At 38.4% G+C, this 19,336-nt stretch overlaps 2 protein-coding genes and 1 long non-coding RNA gene across 9 annotated transcripts; 2 read left to right on the top strand and 1 right to left on the bottom strand.

The window, feature by feature from the left end:
* Nucleotides 1-433: 433 nt before the first annotated feature.
* On the bottom strand, nucleotides 434-6,648 carry LOC107277633 (uncharacterized). Its single transcript, XR_001544501.3, has 6 exons — nucleotides 6,536-6,648; nucleotides 3,893-5,051; nucleotides 3,664-3,757; nucleotides 2,118-2,330; nucleotides 1,683-2,034; nucleotides 434-977 (listed from the first exon to the last, which is right to left on the bottom strand). It is a non-coding gene; the product is annotated as an uncharacterized lncRNA (long non-coding RNA).
* LOC4332522 (INCREASED PETAL GROWTH ANISOTROPY 1-like protein 1) lies at nucleotides 3,577-6,007 on the top strand. 2 transcript variants are annotated; one of them, XR_001544500.3, is made up of 5 exons: nucleotides 3,577-4,297; nucleotides 4,746-5,062; nucleotides 5,160-5,369; nucleotides 5,475-5,606; nucleotides 5,702-6,007. XR_001544500.3 is itself a non-coding variant. In XM_015774921.3 (5 exons), exons 1-5 carry the CDS (start codon nucleotides 3,683-3,685, stop codon nucleotides 5,774-5,776), a joined length of 1,251 nt encoding a protein of 416 aa, XP_015630407.1. In that variant the 5' UTR covers nucleotides 3,582-3,682; the 3' UTR covers nucleotides 5,777-6,007. The 2 variants fall into 2 exon arrangements, 1 of the variants encoding a protein (XP_015630407.1); XM_015774921.3 differs by having other exon boundaries at nucleotides 3,582-4,297; nucleotides 5,160-5,271.
* Nucleotides 6,649-6,878: 230 nt separating the features above from the next.
* Nucleotides 6,879-18,799, top strand: LOC4332523 (6-phosphofructo-2-kinase/fructose-2,6-bisphosphatase). 6 transcript variants are annotated; one of them, XR_001544499.3, is made up of 23 exons: nucleotides 6,879-7,126; nucleotides 7,225-7,288; nucleotides 7,693-7,988; nucleotides 8,872-9,087; nucleotides 9,592-9,732; nucleotides 10,587-10,682; nucleotides 12,193-12,291; nucleotides 12,381-12,410; nucleotides 12,490-12,543; nucleotides 12,819-12,872; nucleotides 12,941-13,018; nucleotides 14,448-14,539; nucleotides 14,616-14,673; nucleotides 14,773-14,847; nucleotides 15,149-15,196; nucleotides 16,144-16,241; nucleotides 17,036-17,111; nucleotides 17,186-17,248; nucleotides 17,350-17,441; nucleotides 17,876-17,944; nucleotides 18,036-18,113; nucleotides 18,190-18,255; nucleotides 18,353-18,799. XR_001544499.3 is itself a non-coding variant. In XM_015774918.3 (23 exons), the coding sequence occupies exons 1-23, from the start codon at nucleotides 6,977-6,979 to the stop codon at nucleotides 18,452-18,454; spliced, it is 2,181 nt and encodes a 726-aa protein (XP_015630404.1). In that variant the 5' UTR covers nucleotides 6,879-6,976; the 3' UTR covers nucleotides 18,455-18,799. The 6 variants fall into 6 exon arrangements, 4 of the variants coding, with proteins under 4 accessions (XP_015630404.1, XP_015630405.1, XP_066164654.1 ...); XR_010740020.1 differs by having other exon boundaries at nucleotides 10,590-10,682; XM_015774918.3 differs by having other exon boundaries at nucleotides 18,050-18,113.
* The last annotated feature ends 537 nt before the right edge of the window (nucleotides 18,800-19,336 follow it).

Raw genomic sequence — 19,336 nt, forward strand, 5'->3', positions numbered from 1 at the left:
AAATATCAATACATATATGATTTATTTATTTATTTATTTAGAAACACAGTACAAACTACAAACGTAGGCGCTCATAAGTCATAACGTGTATTCACTCCCCCTTATGAACGCACACACGCACACCCCTACCCCTATAAGCACATCCGTAAAATTGGGCCGGCATATCTTGATTTATTGAAATACTTTCTAAGATTGATCTACACATATCGTATTCAAATCTGCAAGGCAAATATTTTGGATGTTATTCTTAGTCAAAGTTTTTAAATTTTTACAATAACCTTGTACAAAATAAAGTATTATCGATCCAGATAATATTGTCGAGAACAATTATTCCAAATCGGTGTCGGTGCATTGGCTGGCGTCTTGGTGACAAGGTTTCGGCGTTTTGCCCAACTAAATCGTGGAAAGGGTAGAAAAACGTTTTCCCCATGAATTCCGGTGAATGGGACCTTTACCCAGTTTCCATAATTTTGTCTAAAACAATCATTAAATCATTAGTACTGGTTATATTGTGTATGGATCCATCAACTACTCTACGAGAAAATCAGAACAAAGAAGTGCGGCGTGCAGCAGCCTTGGAGAAATACTGCAGATGCAGCCAGCATATGTGTCGGTGATTAAGCACGGAGCAGTGCAGGTTGCTGTTGCGGCTGTCCCACCTCCGCGTCCGGCGTGCGTCCCGGCAACGGCTGGCCGGCGACCGGTCCTGCTCGGCGAGTGGGACAGACGGACGGCGACATTGCTCCCTTTCCCGTCCTTCCGCTCACAGTGGTTCGGCACCAAACCATGCGTCTCTTCCATCATTAAGGCCGTAATAATCAGTCATCACCCAAGAATTACTCTCGTGTCTCCGTCAGCTCTGCTAATTACTTCATCATCAGTCATCACCGAAGGATTTCTCTTCTGGACCTCGCTGTCGGTAAGGTCCAGTTGTGTCATATGTGATCGGAGCCCCCACATTGACAATTTGCCCTAGCCTGAAAGCCATATGAGACAGTGAGAAACTGAGAATGTGAGACACAGGTGTGTTCCGTCAAGCAAAAAGTCCCGGGTAGCTGTTGGATCGTACAAACAACCTACGACAAAAAGAAGAAATCAGAAAGAAAAAAAAGGTAGACTACGATCTTAAAACACATTCCCTCCCTCAATTCCAAAACATAAACAATTTCGTTAAGTAAAGATTAAGGTTGAGAAAAATAAATCCTTTTCAGTTACATTATCGGTCAAATTTTGAATTGCTTTGATTCCTTCTAAGCTTTTGGTTGAAAATGTTTGGATTTTTGTGCATCGGAATCAATACCCCAGAAATACTTACATTGTGATATAAATTTTGAATCATAGAAATACTTATATTTTAAAACAATATAAAACTGATAGAGTAGTACATGATAAAACAATAACTGAGAATCGAAGAACAACAGGTAGGATGCACGTAGTGAGTCCTCTCCTGGTCCAACAATTTTTTTTTCTTTTTTTAGATAATGAGGTCCAACAGAATGTAGGATACATTTAACAGTCAGCAGACAGCATTGCATTGCTGGCTAAGCAAGAGTAGGTTTGTTCAATGGACTGGTTTTCACTTATTCTCTTTCAATGGCATGTAGCTAGTCTTTGTCATCTTAATCAGATGATGGTAAGACGAGGCTTTCTTGTGCTCTAAATCAGTTGATGGGATTACTCACCGAAAGATGAACGGCGAGCTGATGCAATACAAGGGTGTCACCTTTCGTGAAGAAATCTCGTATATTCTGTGTCTCTGACACCAGTAGCCAAGCCAGAACAATCTTCAGATCCAGCACCGCCCAAACTTCACTGGAAAAGCCTGACGCTGATGCGCACAATGCCCACATTTCTACACGGGTTGCCATCCCGGTCACAGCCACGCACCGATGTTTAGCTGGAGTAAAACTCACTTTTTCCGTGGCAGGTATCAAGTTGCCTTCACCGATGTAATTATGTTTGGTAAAACTTTTGTTAACAAGAAAAACATGCCAGGCTGTATGTGTGTTCACTCCATCTTGGCGTGCAAAACACCTACAGAAAATGCTGCTGATTATTGACAGTCGGTTTCAGTTTGAATGTTTAATAAATATAAGGCATTGCCATTTTTTGCTCACCTGGGAGAATCGGTGGTGGATGACCTTATCGATATACAAATTGAAAAATGATGAGTCCCACGTACAGCCATTTACAGTACCGGCAATTAGATGGCTTTGGTTCCTCACATTTATGAATGCCACTGTAGATACACCATTAAGCACAATGGCACATGCAACCATGGGTCCATCAACAGATCTTGATGAAGCATCTTACACAGTTCATGAACCGCACTGCAAATATGTAGTACCACAGCACTTTGATCAATCAGGTGATGATTCTTTCTTTGAAAGCACGTACAGCTTTGGTTAATGGTCACCCGGTTCCTTCTGGTACATTATGCATTCCAATCTAATCACAAGCAAGTATACAGTGACCAAGCGTGGAAATTTGATAATGTTTTTAAGACTCTTGAGACAGTGAATCAATGAACTCAACAATTCTCCGGTCATCAGGGAATGTTAAGCCAGATAACTTATCTCACATTACAGAGTTAACCTCTTGATGTCAGCTTACAATTATCTCACTTTACACCATATTCTTCCTGCGTTGTCATCTTTGACAACAGTTTCAGCGCATTAATATGTAGGACTACTTTTTCTAAACCTAATATATCAATGACGGGGCTCTGCTATGGCCCACATTAGGTAACATAAGCAAACGCCCAACTGTGTTCATAAACAGGGGGAAGGTTTCATTTTAATCAGAAGCATGCATTACTTTCACAAGGTGTACAACTACTAGTAAGGATTATTATTGATGGTGAGAAACAAATACCCTAACAAGATTTACGGTTCCTGCAGTAAGAGTTAAAATGTTGAAGGAATACAAGTATGGAACATCTTAGTATATTTTAAAAGATGGACACATCAGATTTTCTTTTCCTTATTATTTTTTTTGGCCCAGTTTTCCTTTTCTCTACTTTAATTTTGACTTTGTCTTATTAGCCTGGCTGGTAAAGGAGTTCCATCTGAGTTCCCTTTACACGGTTTGAGACAGAAGAAACCTCATAATCAAGCTATATTTGTTTTTGAAATGGATCAGTTAGAAGATATCATTCAATGGAACCAAAAAACGTTATTCCAGAGAGAAGGAGAAATAATATCAGTCTTCCCTCTTGGTTTGAGTTGAATAGCTTACCAGCTTTTGTAAGTCTAATCTTAAAAAAATCTGCTAAGAGAACTGAAATTGCACTTGATTCTAGGAAAATAGATGTCAAGTTAAATGAAACAATAGAACTGGCACAAAGTAAAAATGCAATGTAAAGCTTTCATATGACTGGATTTTCTTCGGTGAAGTTCCGCAGACAAGACAGCTACCAATAGCAATCACTTTAAGGAGAAGTAATTACCCTAGCAACAGCTCCTACCTAACTTAAATGCTCACCTATTATTTCTTGCATATTTTTATGTTTTTCATGGCTAGGTTCAACACAATTGTACGGAGTCTCACTTTAAAACATCTCCTTTAATTATCAATAGAGTCATACTAGTGAGTAGTGAGGAAGTAGGAGCCATATATATAAATTATAAGAGAGGAATCAGCACCACCATACTAGAAGATCACCTCCACTTATGAAGAAGATATGATGAGGGAGGGAGATGCATGTGTTGCACTTCTAAGAAGCAAGCTCCATGGCCTTGTCGAGAGGAACCGCAGTCTGGAAGAGGAGAACAAGCAATTGAGACATCAAGTCAGTCGTCTAAAAGGCCAAGTATCCTCCCTTGAAGGCCAGGATACTGATAGAAAGATGCTCTGGAAGAAGCTGGATAATTCTTCCACTGGCAACAGCTACCTCAAGGAAAAGCAGTTTGTTCCCAACAATGATGCAAAGGAAGCCATGGATCTCAACAGCACGTCGTGTTACAGCAGGCAGCAATTCTCCAGGGCACCTCTGGTGAGATCAAGAGCACCAAGGGTTCCAAATCCACCGCCAAGTCCAACCTACACCCAACCAATAGTAAATGCAAGAAAGGAAGGAGGCATGGCTCCTCCTCCACCGCCACCTCCCCTACCTTCCAGATTGCTGAAGAGCACTAAGGCAGTGCAAAGGGTGCCTGATGTAGTCGAGTTATACCGGTTATTGGTTAGAAGAGAAGGCAAAAATGATGCAAAGTCTGGATCCATGGGAATTCCGGCAGCTACTAATAGCCGAGAGATGATCGGGGAGATAGAGAACAAATCAGCTTATGTGTTAGCTGTAAGTACAAATATTATTATTCTAAAAATATGTGCATTTATATTTTTACATATGTGGTGATCCATCGTTTCATCATTTTCAAATTTAGCATATGCAACAAACATGAGCATGAGAATTGCATAATATTCATTCTGTCTGTTTACCATTCTATAAAAAGAATATAGATAAGAGAGTGTTTTCTAAATATCTTTCCTATTTTAAAAACAATGCAAACCACCTTATTCCATAACATAGTCATCCATCATTCTTTTTCAGTTTGATGATAGCACACAACTCTTTAGTGGTAAAGGTTGCTAGTAATTCGTTTGTTTTGCGGGTGGGGGTAATTCCTTTACAACAAAAGTCTTTTATGTTGGATTCCTCAATTTTTAAGTCAAGCTTTGCTGTCATATTTTCTAGCTAAGCGATTCTTATCTTATATGTGCTGCTTATGATGTCACTACAACAGATTAAATCAGATGTAGAAAATCAGAGTGAATTCATTAACTTCCTGGCAGTGGAGGTAAAGAATGCGGCATACAAAGAAATAGCTGATGTTGAAGAGTTTGTGAAGTGGCTTGATGGGGAACTATCTTACCTTGTGGACGAAAGAGCAGTGCTCAAGCATTTCCCAAACTGGCCAGAGAAGAAAGCAGATACCATGAGAGAAGCAGCATTCACCTACCGAGATCTGAAGAATCTGGAATCAGAAGCATCGTCATTCCACGATGACAGGAGAGTTGCCACACCTATGGCTCTCAAGCGCATGCAAGCTCTGCAGGATAAGTGAGTAGATTACAGTGCATTTAACAAAACCAGGAATTGTCGTATTGCTAATATTGAACAAACAACACAGCATGATCCGTGCTTTACTCTGTTATAGAATTGAACAAGGTATTCATAATACTGAGCGAGCAAGGGACAGTGCAAGTGGAAGATACAAGGATCTTAAGATCCCGTGGGAATGGATGCTTGACTCTGGAATCATAAGCCAAGTATGTAATCCATACTTCTAATGACAGCTTTATTCACAGTTAGTAAGCAACCACAGCTTGCTGCATTTTACTAACTTGTCTTCAGTTTGAGCAACCCGGTACACAGAGGAATCTGGTTCCTTACCCTCTAATCACTGATTCCTATTGGTAGACATTTTACTAGTTTCCTTCAGTTTGATGTATACTCTTGCTTTCTTAAACAGCTAAAGATGGCTTCATTGAAGCTAGCAAGAGAATTCATGAACCGCGTTGTGAATGCACTGAAGTCCGACCCATTCACAAATGACGAAGAACTGCTTCTCCAAGGTGTCCGCTTTGCCTTCCGCATACATCAGGTAGTTTCGCCTCAATCATGAAATACTTTGAAATGGTATTGTGTCTTCTTAGCTACAAAAGTGCTAGGTAACTAATTGCAACAAACCAAACACAGCTTGCAGGTGGGTTTGATGAAGGTTGCCGGAAAGCATTCCAAGAACTGAAGATGTATGCAAGCAAGTCAGATTGATCTGATGAGGATTGGAAAAAAGGCTCAAATACAATTATATAGGATTAAAATACATAATTAAAGTTTTGCCGAGGTTGGCTCCAAGTCGACTCAGCTAGTCATCAGGATAATTTTGTAAACAGTTGTATTAAACCTAATTTATTCATCCAGGTTGTGATCTCTTGGGACTTTGATACAAGTTAACATTATGCAATATGCATATACATACATCATGCAGCCTTTAATTTCGTACACCTTTCACTTTCAGGACCATTTCTAAAATTTCGTTGGGACTAATTTCAACCTATCTGTTCCTTTGCTTCTCCCTAGATCAAACAAAATAAGAGTACCATGAAGTAGCAATGTGGAAACACCATGTTGTGCACAGATGAAAGTAAGTTAAATTTATTTTATTTTACAACAACACTCCACTCCCTAATGCCGCTTATCTCTTTTTCTCCTAATTTGCTCAAGTTAAAGTATAGTTTTTGGGATGATAGTGACACCATAACTTCTGTTCTGAAATGTAAATTCTTCCCAATTACTCATTTATTTTCTGTGTGCAGCATTGCAGTGCACCGGCAAACTTATGCCCACCAATCTCCCCCAACCCCCACTCGGCCAGTCCCCACTACACACACATGATCGAATCCAGGCGATTACCCACCCGTATCAAGTCCCATTGATCACACAACCGCCCAGCGGGAACACGCGAGGCAGGGCAGCTACAGCAATTCGCAGTTTCGCCCCGGATGGGAATTGATGAGGGACAAGAATTACCTGGATCGCTTGGCCTTTCACGCCCCGGCACTCGCCCCCGCGACGAGCCGCGAATCCGTAGCAGAGAATCCACGCGGATAGCTCCATTTGACAGCATTTTGCCGCCGCCGTTCGCCGACTTCTGCTTTCTCCGTCGCTTTCTAGGCTTCGTCCCCCGGGCCCACATGCCAGTGAGACGCTTCCGCCGGCGCGTCCTGCCTGTCCTTATCCGACGAATAAGTCACTGACGTGTGGGGCCCTGATATGTTCATTGGCCCATTGCCTCCTCTTGCTGGGCCCACCTACTGTGTCAGCAGCAGCGTGCCCTTGCGTAAACTGCGCGTAGAACCATCACGTTCTTCCCGTGGGCCCCACAGCGAAACCGCGATACCAACGCGTCGACTCCCCCCCACGCGCCGCTTCCACAGTTCTCCTTTCTCCCCTCTCTCCTCTCCGGCGGCGATGGCGGCGGCGGCGAGGAGCTCCGGTGGAATGTCCGACCAGCTCTTCGTGTCCATCAAGCTGGAGTGCCCGCGACTCGCTGAGATGGGCCTCGTCCCGCACGTCTTCGGCTCGCACCCAGTCGCCGGCGCGTGGGACCCCTCCAAGGCCGTGAGCTCCAGATCCCCCCTCTAGTTCGCGTGGCACTTTGTTTCTGGTGCGAGTTTTGATGTGTTTTGCTTCTTCTTCTTCTTCTTTTTTGTTTGCAGCTGCTGATGGAGCAGGAGGAGGCCGCCTTGTGGGGGCTCAGCTGCATCGTCCCTTCTCACCGCGGTGAGTTGATTGGTTTGATCGTACGGTTTGGTCGCTGCTTATAGCACTAGGATTAGTCGTGGTGAGCTTGGAAGAGCTAATTTCTCGTGGCATGCCGCTTAAATATGCTAGTTTAAGTTTGGATTGAGAAATGTTTGATTGGGATGCTGTACAGTCGTAAGGTGTACATATTACTTATAACATGAATTAGTGAATTTTCATTCTCCATGAAAGCAATGTAGTGTGAGGATTTGTTAACTCGAAAAGAATAAGTGATTTGTGAATCGATCATTAATCTGCTCTAGATTCTAGTTAACTGACCTTTTCTTTTATTTGTGTAAATACAGAGTTGCAGAGAGTTAGAGTTTGTTTAATTTCTGAGCATTCTGACTAGCTTTTACGCCATTTGTTATTATTTTTGTTAGAAACACTGGATTTCAAGTTTCTATTGAAGCCAAAAGACAATAGCTCACATTGCATTGTTGAGGAGGGGCCAGACCGATCACTAGTTTGTGGAAGTAATGAGGTGGAAATTAGGAATGCATTGTTTAAATTCAATGATGAGACAGGTGTGGTTGAATGCAAGATTTTCGTGGAGACAGAAATTTTGTCCCCATTTGACCTAGCTGCTAGTTGGAAGGCTCATCAGGAGCATCTCCAGCCGAGGGTGCGAGGGGCCCATGATGTCATTATGAATGCCGATTCTGAATCCAGGGCCAAGGTTTGATTTTGTTTCTCTGCTTTTCTCTGATATATATTTTGTAGTTCGTTACTTGTCTTTTTATCTTATACTACTTTTGTTGATCCTATGGTGTTACCACAAGAAAGTAAGAAGTCGCAAACCTAATCCTCAGAGAACCTTTCCACTTAACATTATATAAATTTGGTCTGGGAAACAGTTTTGGGCTTTTGGCTGGTCACTGCTAGGTCTGTGCGTGTTGTTCACAATCCAATGCTAGAGACATAGTATGTTAGGTATAGTTTTCTACTTTGTGGAGTTGAAGATTTCTGGCGTATTTCAGAACCTTGATTGGTATTTGTAGTATATGTATGCATCACTTCTATGTTTTTTAGTTAATATATTTGTAAATTGTAATATATTACTTTCTGTTAGGAGGTCCTGATGCATTTTGCTTCTCATGGTCTTTAAGATGCCTGACCTTTAGCGTCATCGGTATATATTAATTCCTTTACATTGGGAGGAGCTACAAGCACTTAAATGGTAATGAACTAAGCAGCAAATACGATGCGATGAAGTGAATTGAGAGACTTCTTAACTTAAGGAATACTAGCAGATATTTTTTTTTGTAATTTTTTAAAATGAGTATAAGAGAACAGGCCAAAAATTTAAGTTGGTCCAATGAAAATACTTCACTTTGATGTCCAAAGCTGTTTGCTTTGGAGTATGAGAACCATTTTGCAAAATATATCCAAGTATAATAAATTAGTTTAGTAGTCCTTTTTCAAGTCATGACTCAAGATCAGTATGCATTTGTGTACTATCAGAACTGCCTTCCCACAAAGCTGCTGCCTATGTTTGTATTTGCACAACCGGTGCTGCTTCCTTTTCTATTCTGCCAATTTTGTTTTGTTCCTTCAAGCAGAATGGCTTCGCTTCTGGTTTGGAGCTTGATTTAGAGAAGTATGTAGTTCCGACACCAAACATGGGCTCGGATGTTGTTTATGCAGCTAACTTGACTGAAAATCCCCGCTCGTTATTGACTACGGGGATTTCCTCAAACAATGATACCACAAAGGGCTTTTTGCACAACTCGATCAAAGGCGATGCATCCCCGAACCTCTATGCTAGTGAAAACAAGGTATAGCTTAGGTTTTCTTGTTCAATTAACTTTAGCTTAAGTCATGCGAATGTAACACATCATCTCCTAATTTGGTATTTTCTTTATAAAATGGGCTGATGTCCTTTTTAGTGAGTATGCGGCAATTTAGGCAACCTGAAGAGTTGATGTAGAAGTTATTCGTTCAATATTATCATTTTAAACTCTCAAGTATATACATTAGCTGTTCTTCTTTTCACTAGAAAAGGTTGAATTGATTTAATGGTATTTTAAACCAGGAATAAGTTTCTTTTCTTAATTGCCATGTTGCAAATGTGACCAGCTATTGTTAAGACTTCTTCACAAGCTACCAACTTTCTTTACTTGCCTGATCATAAGCCACATGTAAAATTGAATTTCTTCATGAAGTCACTTAGACATATCTTTGAACTGCTCCAGATAATGGATGTGCATCCTACTACCAATGCCTACCTTTAGCATCATGAACATAAAATAACCAATGTGTGCTTTATACTTTTGCCATAGGGTGCAGATGGGAGACATGTGCCTCCACAGGAGGAACAAAGGGCGATCTTTGTTGATAGAGGTGTTGGCTCACCAGAATTTGCAAGACCCACAAATGAAACAATTTCAATGAGCAACATCAAGTTTGATTCTGAAGCGAAGGTTGTACCATAACTTAGCACCAGGCATCATTTTTTATACTATAATTAAATTGTGAATCCTTAATAGCTCTGGGCTTATGGCAAGTGCATGCTTAGAAGTTGTGAGCTATTCAGTTATTTGATATGTGTTAAACATGTGTAAAGGTTTAACCACCAAAGTGTAGATTTTAGAACTTCTAAATTATTGCAACATATGAAGAAGCTACACTATGTCATATCTTAAATCTTCAACTGTATCAAATGCATATTTTCTTATTTGCTTAGAAATATTTAGGATATGGATATGTGTTCCCCTTTTCATTCTTTCTTTTGTTTGAAGTTATTTCCTGCATGTATAAAAACTCATCTCCTGGATATTTCGTTTGCTTCTTCCATTCTTAACCACTTGCTGTTTTGACCTAATCTTTTCGTCAGAAATATTTGACTCTTTCCCATTCGTGAGGTTATATTTCCCAACTTGCATTTATCAGCTGTGCCCACTTGTCTAACTTCAGTGTCAAATTGTTTGAGTTGATAGATTTGATGATTTGCCAGTCCCTAATTGTGGCAACTGATGATTTGCCAGTCATATGTCATGGCATGTTGGACCAGAACCACACATGTCCCACATTTCAGTGAGATGTAATGTAAGGTGGTAAATCCTCGAATGCCAGTATGCCACTATTGGGGAATGGCTAATCCTCATTTTTCTTGCACTAACATTAGAGGGTATTTTACTGACGTTCTATCCAAAGTATGATTTTCTTAGTATGTCTGACGCTATAATTTGAGAATGGTGGTACTGTCTATTTTTGTACTTGTCAAAAATATGTTGTTTCCTTTTCTGTCATCTTAAGTTCTGACAGCTGTAACTAGCAGGACATGCCAGCAGCTGAAGGAGCTGTTGCAGCAGCAGCTGTAGCTGATCAAATGTATGGCCCAAAGGAGGATCGCAAGTTGGCAATTGTGCTGGTACTTTTCATATTATTAGAATGAATCATTCCTTTATCTTCCACCTTTATTTGTTATGGATTGTTGGCTATTGATCACTTCCTTAGATGATTTATACCAGAATCTATAGAAGCGCATTTGCCTCCCAAGGAAAAACCTCTTAGTTCTATATGTATAAGAACATCTGGCCACTAAATTTCTTTCCTCCAAACAACCACGGAAGTTATCTGGCTGCTAACTGATTTGTGTCGTTTAGACATGAATGATTAAACATACTTTATTTGTTCCAATTAACATAAACTAAAAAAACAGGGGTCACTTTTGATAGAGTTTTGAAATTCAACAAAAACAATTTTGGTAGTGAAAATTTAAGGATATTCCACAGAATATGCAGAAATTTGATAGGATTTTTTCTAGTATATTTTAGAAGTTTTTGTTGTGTAAAATATTTGTGAAAAAACAACTATTTTGCTTGAACGTGATACAGTTTTTCTTCAAAACGTTCCTTTTGAGTTTTTTTCATAAGAGTTTTGACATAGAAATGTAGCATAACACGCCGGAAAAATCAGGGCCACTTTTGACCAACTTTCAAAATTCAAACAGAATTAGTAGCGTTGTTAAATTTTAATAGTATTCCATAAAAGTTGAAGAAACTTGACATGTTTCTCCTAGTGTAGTTTTTTTTTTTAAGAAAAACGCAGTTTAAAAATCTTCACAAATGGTTAATTGTTCTGTTTGAATCTGATCCTACAATAGTTATCATATTTCGTTGTGAATTTCTATAAGTATTTTCTCTTTTTCTTATTTAGTTTTGAATTTTGTAACAGTCAAACCATATTGACATATGAAGAATAACATTCGTTAGTGACAAAAATGATATTGTTCTGTGTTAATAATGATAAAATAAATTGTAACATCCCCTCGCAATAAGTATATACTGCACATGTGTGCCCGAGTTAGCTGTAAAATTAGATTCAAACTAGCTAAATGCCTGTGTGTTGCAGTGGGTTTTTAAGAAAATAACCCATCATACATGGTAGCAAAATAAAATTATTTTCACTCTCAAATCTATGGTCATCGTTGGTATCATTTTTTACATGTCCAGCTACATAGTTGTCCCAACTGATAAGCAACCAATCGATATAAATTATCCATATGCCTAGAAAACTGTATTTGATCCATATAACGTAATCTGAGGTTCGTCAAGACATTCTCTTAGCCTCCTAGTAAACTGAAAAGGCAAATAGAAAAAAAAAAGAAAGGAAATAGTCTGGGAGCTAGCCTGCTAGCAGCAGGTTGTGGGATGGAATCAGGGAATGGGTAAACGTTCCTCTTCAGTGGTCCCACATATCAGTGGTGGTGGTGTTGGGGTGGCAGAACCACCAACCACCACCGCTGTCTTCTTATGTAGTATAGATATAGAAATAGAAACATATGAAGAATGAATAATTTCTGTCAATGTGTTGAAATACTTTATTATGCTTCAAATTACCTTTGCAGTTCTTCTGTAACCATTGTGCTGCCATTCTAGGTTGGGTTGCCAGCTCGTGGTAAGACCTTTACAGCGGCTAAGCTTACAAGGTACCTTCGATGGTTAGGTCATGAAACAAAACACTTCAATGTTGGAAAGGTGCGCAATAGCTTAAGCTGTTTCTTTATATGATTGCTCATATTCATGGTATTAGCCACTAATCATGTTTTCTTACGTTTCAATTGTAGTACCGCCGACTCAAGCATGGCATTAATCAGGTAACCACAATCTTTATGTTGTATGCTTTAATTTTAATTCTTCAAGACTTCTCTAAGTGCATCTAATTCTGTTGAGCAGACTGCTGATTTCTTCCGTGGAGACAACAAAGAAGGTGTGGAGGCACGCAATGAGGTCAGTGCACTCATACTTCTGCTACCTGAAAGTAATAAACAAATAACATACCAGCAGTTTTTTTTTTATGAATTGCTTTTTAAGCGTATAGTATGTTTCATCATGAATATAGTAATACAACTTCAAGTGGCTAGTCTAGATACCGTTGGAAATTTTAATGGTCAAACTAAAAATATGTAACTGTACTCTAAGACAAGTTATATGTGGAATATGGGGTGGTACTCACTTTTTGTTCCTTTCTTGTTTTTTGGCTAAATCTTTCTTGTATTTTTCAGGTGGCGGCTCTAGCAATGGAGGATATGCTATCTTGGATGCAGGAAGGTGGTCAGGTAAGTTAGAAGTTTTGGTGATATTCTGTTATTACGCTGGATAATTTATTCTTCTTTCTGGTCCATAGGTAGGTATCTTTGATGCCACAAACAGCACAAGAAACCGGAGAAATATGCTGATGAAAATGGCGGAAGGCAAGTGTAAGGTATAACTGAATAAGTGTGCAGTTCATTGCCTTTTTCTTGGTTGTTTGAATCATTTGTTTCTCACCATTGACATTGTTGGAAATTGTCCATGCAGTAATAACTGATTCTTTGTTCAATTGGTTAGATTTATGTATCACCTTTACACTTTTCATTACAATGATCCACCGGCCACATTGCCAGCATCGAAAAAATATCACACTTTGTATTATTAGTGACAGGTAGCACATTGCAAATGTACTCTAGGGGCAAATGTTGTTCTAATCCTTGTTAGCATTTTTGTTCATGTGCTAGTCTCCTAAATTAATAATTGTACCTATAATGAATATAAACAGAAAAAGGCGCACTTATAAAGCTTACTCTTGTACAGTAAGTCAGCAGAAATTAAGAAAATCTACTCAATGGTTCAAACATTTTTTTTTTGTACATTCTCATAAGATACTGCCCTCGGTGACAACAAAGTCAACTCCAATTGTCTAAGCATTCAGTATAGTGATGCTAAGACTAGTTTCTTTATAGGAACAGATTCCTGTAAAAAACCAGTTTACGAAAGCCACCACATGAACAGAGACATCAGCAGACTTTTGTCTTATACGGCTCACAGACAACAGCTTATCCCTTCATGTCGTTATGTATGATAAGTCATGCAAAGCAAGTTAACCCTTCTCTATTTTCCATGGCTAGAACCATGCAGAGCATCAACCTTCTCATCCTACCATCAACATCTAATGAACTCGGACTTATCATGCAGAGATATCTCTGGCCAAAACTCTCTCCGGTTCTTGCCGGGTTAACACAGACTTAGAATGCATGAGACAGTTCGAGAAATGGCAATTGTTGGCACTTTGCAGAGACCAATTATAACAATTAGGCCCTTTATGTTCCTTACTTCCTTTTGTTACCATCCTAATGGAATCCCAGACTAGTGAATCTGTAGTCATGTGAACATTTTTGTTGTGACTTTGCGGGGAAGAGTTAGACGAACTTGTTCAAGATTGGCCATAGTGTAATCTGACATTTAACTGTGTGGGGCATACAAGGAGGAAAGTTTGTACATTCTTAAGAGGGAAATTTGTTTTTTTTTTTAAAAAAAAATTACTAGCATTTGATGTGAACGTTTCAAAGGACTGAAGGTTACTTCATGCTGTTATTGTGATATGGCATGTGAAATATAGGTTTCTATGATCGCATTTACATATCTGGTTAATTTTGTGATGACAATGGCATCAAACGATTTTTCTGTTAGGATTTACACTATATGCATCCATGGTGATAGATACAATCATTTAAGCTACTACTTTCTAGGTTTGGGTGTTTGGGGACTTGTTGATTTGTTAGATACAATCATTTAAGCTATTACTTTCTAGGTGTGGGTCTTTGGGAACTTGTTGATTTGTTTTTAACACATGGGTATTTCCCTTTACTTTACAGATCATCTTTTTGGAAACAATATGTAATGACCAAAATGTTCTCGAGAGAAATATGCGCTTGAAAGTTCAACGAAGTCCTGATTATGCGGAACAGTGAGATGTCTTACTTTGTTGTGTATATCTTCATCAATATAATTTGGATTTGATTCCTGTTGTTTCTTTGTTACAGGACAGATTTTGAAGCTGGTGTTCGAGATTTCAAAGAGAGATTGGCCTATTATGAAAAGGTTCTTAATAATTCCTAATTTTTGTTCTGTAGTAACCTTTAGGATTTTTTTTAACATAATCTGGAAAAGTTAAATGTGAACAAGTAAAAACCTCTGTAGGTATACGAACCAGTGGAAGAAGGCTCATATGTTAAGATGATTGATATGGTCAGTGGGACTGGGGGCCAATTGCAGGTATGTGTGAAACAGCCAACCCCATATATGTTGAATAGATCCAAAATTTAGCTTGCCTCTAATATTGTCACTAAAAATTATATTTTCTATTTGACAATTCTTCTCTTTTGTAATAACTATTGCCAACTTGAGCACACAACCGAGAACTGTTTCTCCCTTTGTTTTACACAAAAATATTACTATGTGGATTAGAGGCAAATATACTGTTGTGAGATGAACAGATATTATAACATTAACTTGAAGTCTTGTCATTATTTTCCAAAGATTGTAATCTAGCCTCCTACTTTTTTTTTTCATCCAGATCAATGATATAAGTGGTTACTTGCCTGGCCGGATTGTTTTCTTCTTGGTATGTATATATTATCAATATCTGAACTTCTTTTGTATAGATAATTGCAATTTCCCTTGAATCTATGTGTTGGACAAATTATAAAATTCTAATATGGGTTCTGTTTATTGATTCTATGTTTCAAGCCCCTAACTTCAGGTTTCCCCTAAAAGACTATCTACATTACGGTGTATTAAATTGGCTGCACAGCTTTCTAAATATTTGTAACAAGATTTTTTTTAGTAAATTTCACAAAACTGCAATTATCTGGTCAAAACTATCACTTTTCTACAATTTTAACAAGGTATTTCACAAAACTGCAACTCTAGCAAACAAATTTATTGGAAAAACTGCAATTATATCCCCTACGTATGTATGACATGCGGGCCTGATTTGCGACAGCATGTGTATTTCATACGTGTATGACAGGTGATTTTTCAGAGATATAAAGTTGTAGTTTTCTGATAAACCAGATTGTTGCATCTATTTGAAATGTTTAGCTAAAGATGCAGCATACTGATAATTTTAACAAAATAGTCACATTATTTTGAAATTTACTCTCTTTTCCCCCCTAATCTGCTAAACATTCTTCAATAAATGTCGGATTGAGTCTCAGGGGACTTCCTTCGAGCTATTATTGTTTTTGTATGTGTACCTTTTGAGCTATTCATTACTGTCTCTTACGTATCAATATTAACTTCTTGCTTCCCTTGTTTAATTATCTTCAAGTTGACATCATGCTTGTATTTTTTTTGTCCTGGGTGAGTTTTGTTGGCATCTGATAATACAAAATGCATGTGTACTTGAAATGCACTTCATTGTTTTTGTGTTCCTTTGACAAAAGTTGTGTATGGGAATGAGAGTATAGATAAGAGAGATTGTAGTGGGATTGGGTATGGGAGTTTGCTTTTTTAATCCCAATATGTTCTTACAGGTAAATTTATGTTTACTGTCGTGTACTGTTACAGGTGAACTGTCATCTTACACCTCGTCCCATCCTGCTAACTAGACACGGTGAAAGTTTAGATAATGTCAGAGGACGGATTGGTGGAGATTCATCTTTGAGGTCTTTAATTGTGTTTCCTTCAATTCTGCCATCCAATATTTGCTGCTGCACTACATTACATTTAGTGTATAATCTTACATTAGAGATTAATGCATGATAAGGTCCAAATATTCAGTAATCTTGTCTTCCAGAAAAACTTCGCCAACTATTAAAAAATATTACTTATTAGATCTATTTCATGTAGGACATGATGTTTTACTTAAACAATACCTTTTCGTATCTGCATGCACTATCTCCACCACCAAATGTGCCTCATGATCAATGCAAGTTTCAAAGTTTGAACTATCCAACCATATTCAATTCATTGCAATGCCCTTGCACAAATCTCAAAGAACTTTGCATGGTTAGGATAATCCATATCCTGGAAGATACAAGTGGATATGCATCTCTCTAGTTGATGTAAGGTTTTTTTTTGCACTGTATATTTGAGCATCTTAATGTTTCTCAAGTTGTCTTCGATGAACTTTTTATCATGCGATATCTCCAGAGCATGCAAAGCTGTCTATTTGACTTTAGATTGATCTAGTGTTAAATGTGACAGTAACATGCAACGAATATAGCAGGGTTGGGGGCTCTTATTTTTTACCTTAAATAGAAAAAATATGAGGGGTTACAGCATGCATGGTGAATGAATACCTTTAATCTTATTCATGAATATATCAATGCAAGCATGCAACAACCAGATAATGGTAGTCAAAATGTACAGACTACAGACAAAGTAGTTCCATGCTTGCTTGCATATGTCATATTTGAGACCTCCTTTGCTTCCACCTGATGGAACAAATGGTGTGCAGTGAAACCGGATCGCTTTATTCAAGGAAACTTGCCAGCTTTATAGAAAAGCGGCTAGCGTCTGAGAGAACTGCATCTGTAAGTATGCTTTTTATCACTTGTAATTGAGAAAGAAACTTCTTTCTTGAACTTGTGTGTGGCATTTGATTCAGATATGGACTAGCACACTCCAGAGGTCAATATTAACAGCGCAGCCTATCATTGGATTTCCAAAGGTCAGTTTGCTCTAGGAAATTACCAAACTCAAGTAAGAAAATTTTGTCTCAACTTTTAGCTATCAAACCTGACACTGGCATGTTTTCCATGTGTCCTCTAGATACAATGGCGTGCACTTGATGAAATAAACGCTGGCATCTGTGATGGGATGACGTATGATGAAATAAAGAAAATTAAACCTGAAGAATATGAGTACGCAAATTCATTGATTTTCCTTTTGTTTTGTTTTTTTCATTGAAGCTATCTTTTGTTGCATTTGTTCTTTGAGTAAGCCCATGTCCTGCCAAGTAAATTGGAACCTACCATGTTAAGTTTGCATGGTTATGTAAGGCACCCCAACAATATATAAAAATGCAAAGTGAAACGAGGTAATTAATTACGGTGCGATTTCATCACTCTTCTAAGAGTTGCAGATTGTGGCTGTGATGTTTGTTGAAGTGACAGTTTAATGTTATCAATACTGATTCCAGCATAACTGAGAATATTGGCATCTGAAAGTATACCTTTTTTTAACTTATTTTAGTACACTACCTGCTTAGAGAATCATCCTCTGCTAGTGCCTTACTGTTTTATATACGAAAATACCCCCATAAGTATTTTATTTACATTCATGTGCCCTTTTTCAGATCACGTAGCAAGGACAAGCTGAGGTATCGTTATCCTAGAGGAGAATCCTACCTCGATGTCATTCAAAGGTTAATTCAGGCTATGTGAAATTATCACATGCAGACATATATTACGTAATTCACCTATTGTAACTATTATCGGTGCACTTTATCTTTACAGTCTTCTCTGTTCAGATTAGAACCTGTAATTATTGAGCTTGAACGGCAGCGTGCTCCAGTTGTTGTCATATCTCACCAGGTACGCAGGCTTTAGCATTCTTCTAAGTATTTCGCTTTTACTTTGCAATTGTGGACGTGAGGGAAATTTGTTGTAGGCTGTGCTAAGAGCACTATATGCATATTTTGCGGATAAACCACTGGAGGAACTTCCTAACATTGAGGTGAGACAACGTTTTGCATTTTATATCACTGCTACCCTAGAGCACCATGCGCGTATTTTGCATTTTTGCTCATCATGACTGAAAATTTTTGCTCCAGATACCACTTCATACAATAATTGAGATACAAATGGGTGTTGCTGGTGTTCAAGAGAAAAGATACAAACTCATGGACGCAGTGAACTCCACAGCAGGGATTTAGGACATGACGCATGAAGCTTAAATCCTAAAAGAAATCTGCCTAATAATTTTTCTTTATTCTGATGAAGTTTGCAAACTCCCAATGCATTACTGACATCCATGGGAAGTAAAATTATTGGTGTGAACAATTAACATGGCTGGTTCAGCTCAAAGATGGTTTGACTCTCAAATTTTGAATGGATATTATGTATTAAGGTTGGCTCCTGCTAACTAATGCGCTCAGATAGCACTCCAAGTGGATTCGGGCCCTTCGAATTCTAAATATGTTTGTTGAGGATTTGCATGTACAGCTTCAATTATAGTGACCAATGTGGGTTCCTTTGAAAAATTCAGTTTGCTTGTCAAACGGCCAGGTGTATATGCATTTATGCATCTACTTTCCGCTTAATGGTTGCTTTCCAAACCTGTCTCATATCATCAAATTAGCTTAGGCGATATATTCTTACGGACGTATTCTCCAGGAAAAAGGATATGTATTCTTACTATGTGATCAGTTGCATGTGCTGTGCTGATGTGCTCTGATGAATTTATGCACGGTGTGTTCGACAATTCTGTAACTGTTAAATAAACATAGTTTTCTTAAGTGGAGCATATATTATTTTTCTCATTCGTATGCTATTACCTTTGTTTGGATGGAAGATTGCTCTGGACCTTTTTGGGATTTACTACGTACGGGTTTTGATCCAAACATGCCCTTAACATTCTGTAAGTGATATTCTCAGTTGTTAGTTTCTTACCTGTGGTGGCACTGCACATCAGTTAGTGTTTTTTTTTTCTTTATAGAGAGCGGTACACATTAGTTAGGTACATGTTTGAGTACCTCTGATTAACCCGCCCTTATTCTGACAACATACAACGCCATATCTCTATATACGAATTGCAT

This window comes from Oryza sativa, chromosome 3 (genome assembly GCF_034140825.1).
Source record: "Oryza sativa Japonica Group chromosome 3, ASM3414082v1".
Taxonomy (NCBI): domain Eukaryota; kingdom Viridiplantae; phylum Streptophyta; class Magnoliopsida; order Poales; family Poaceae; genus Oryza; species Oryza sativa.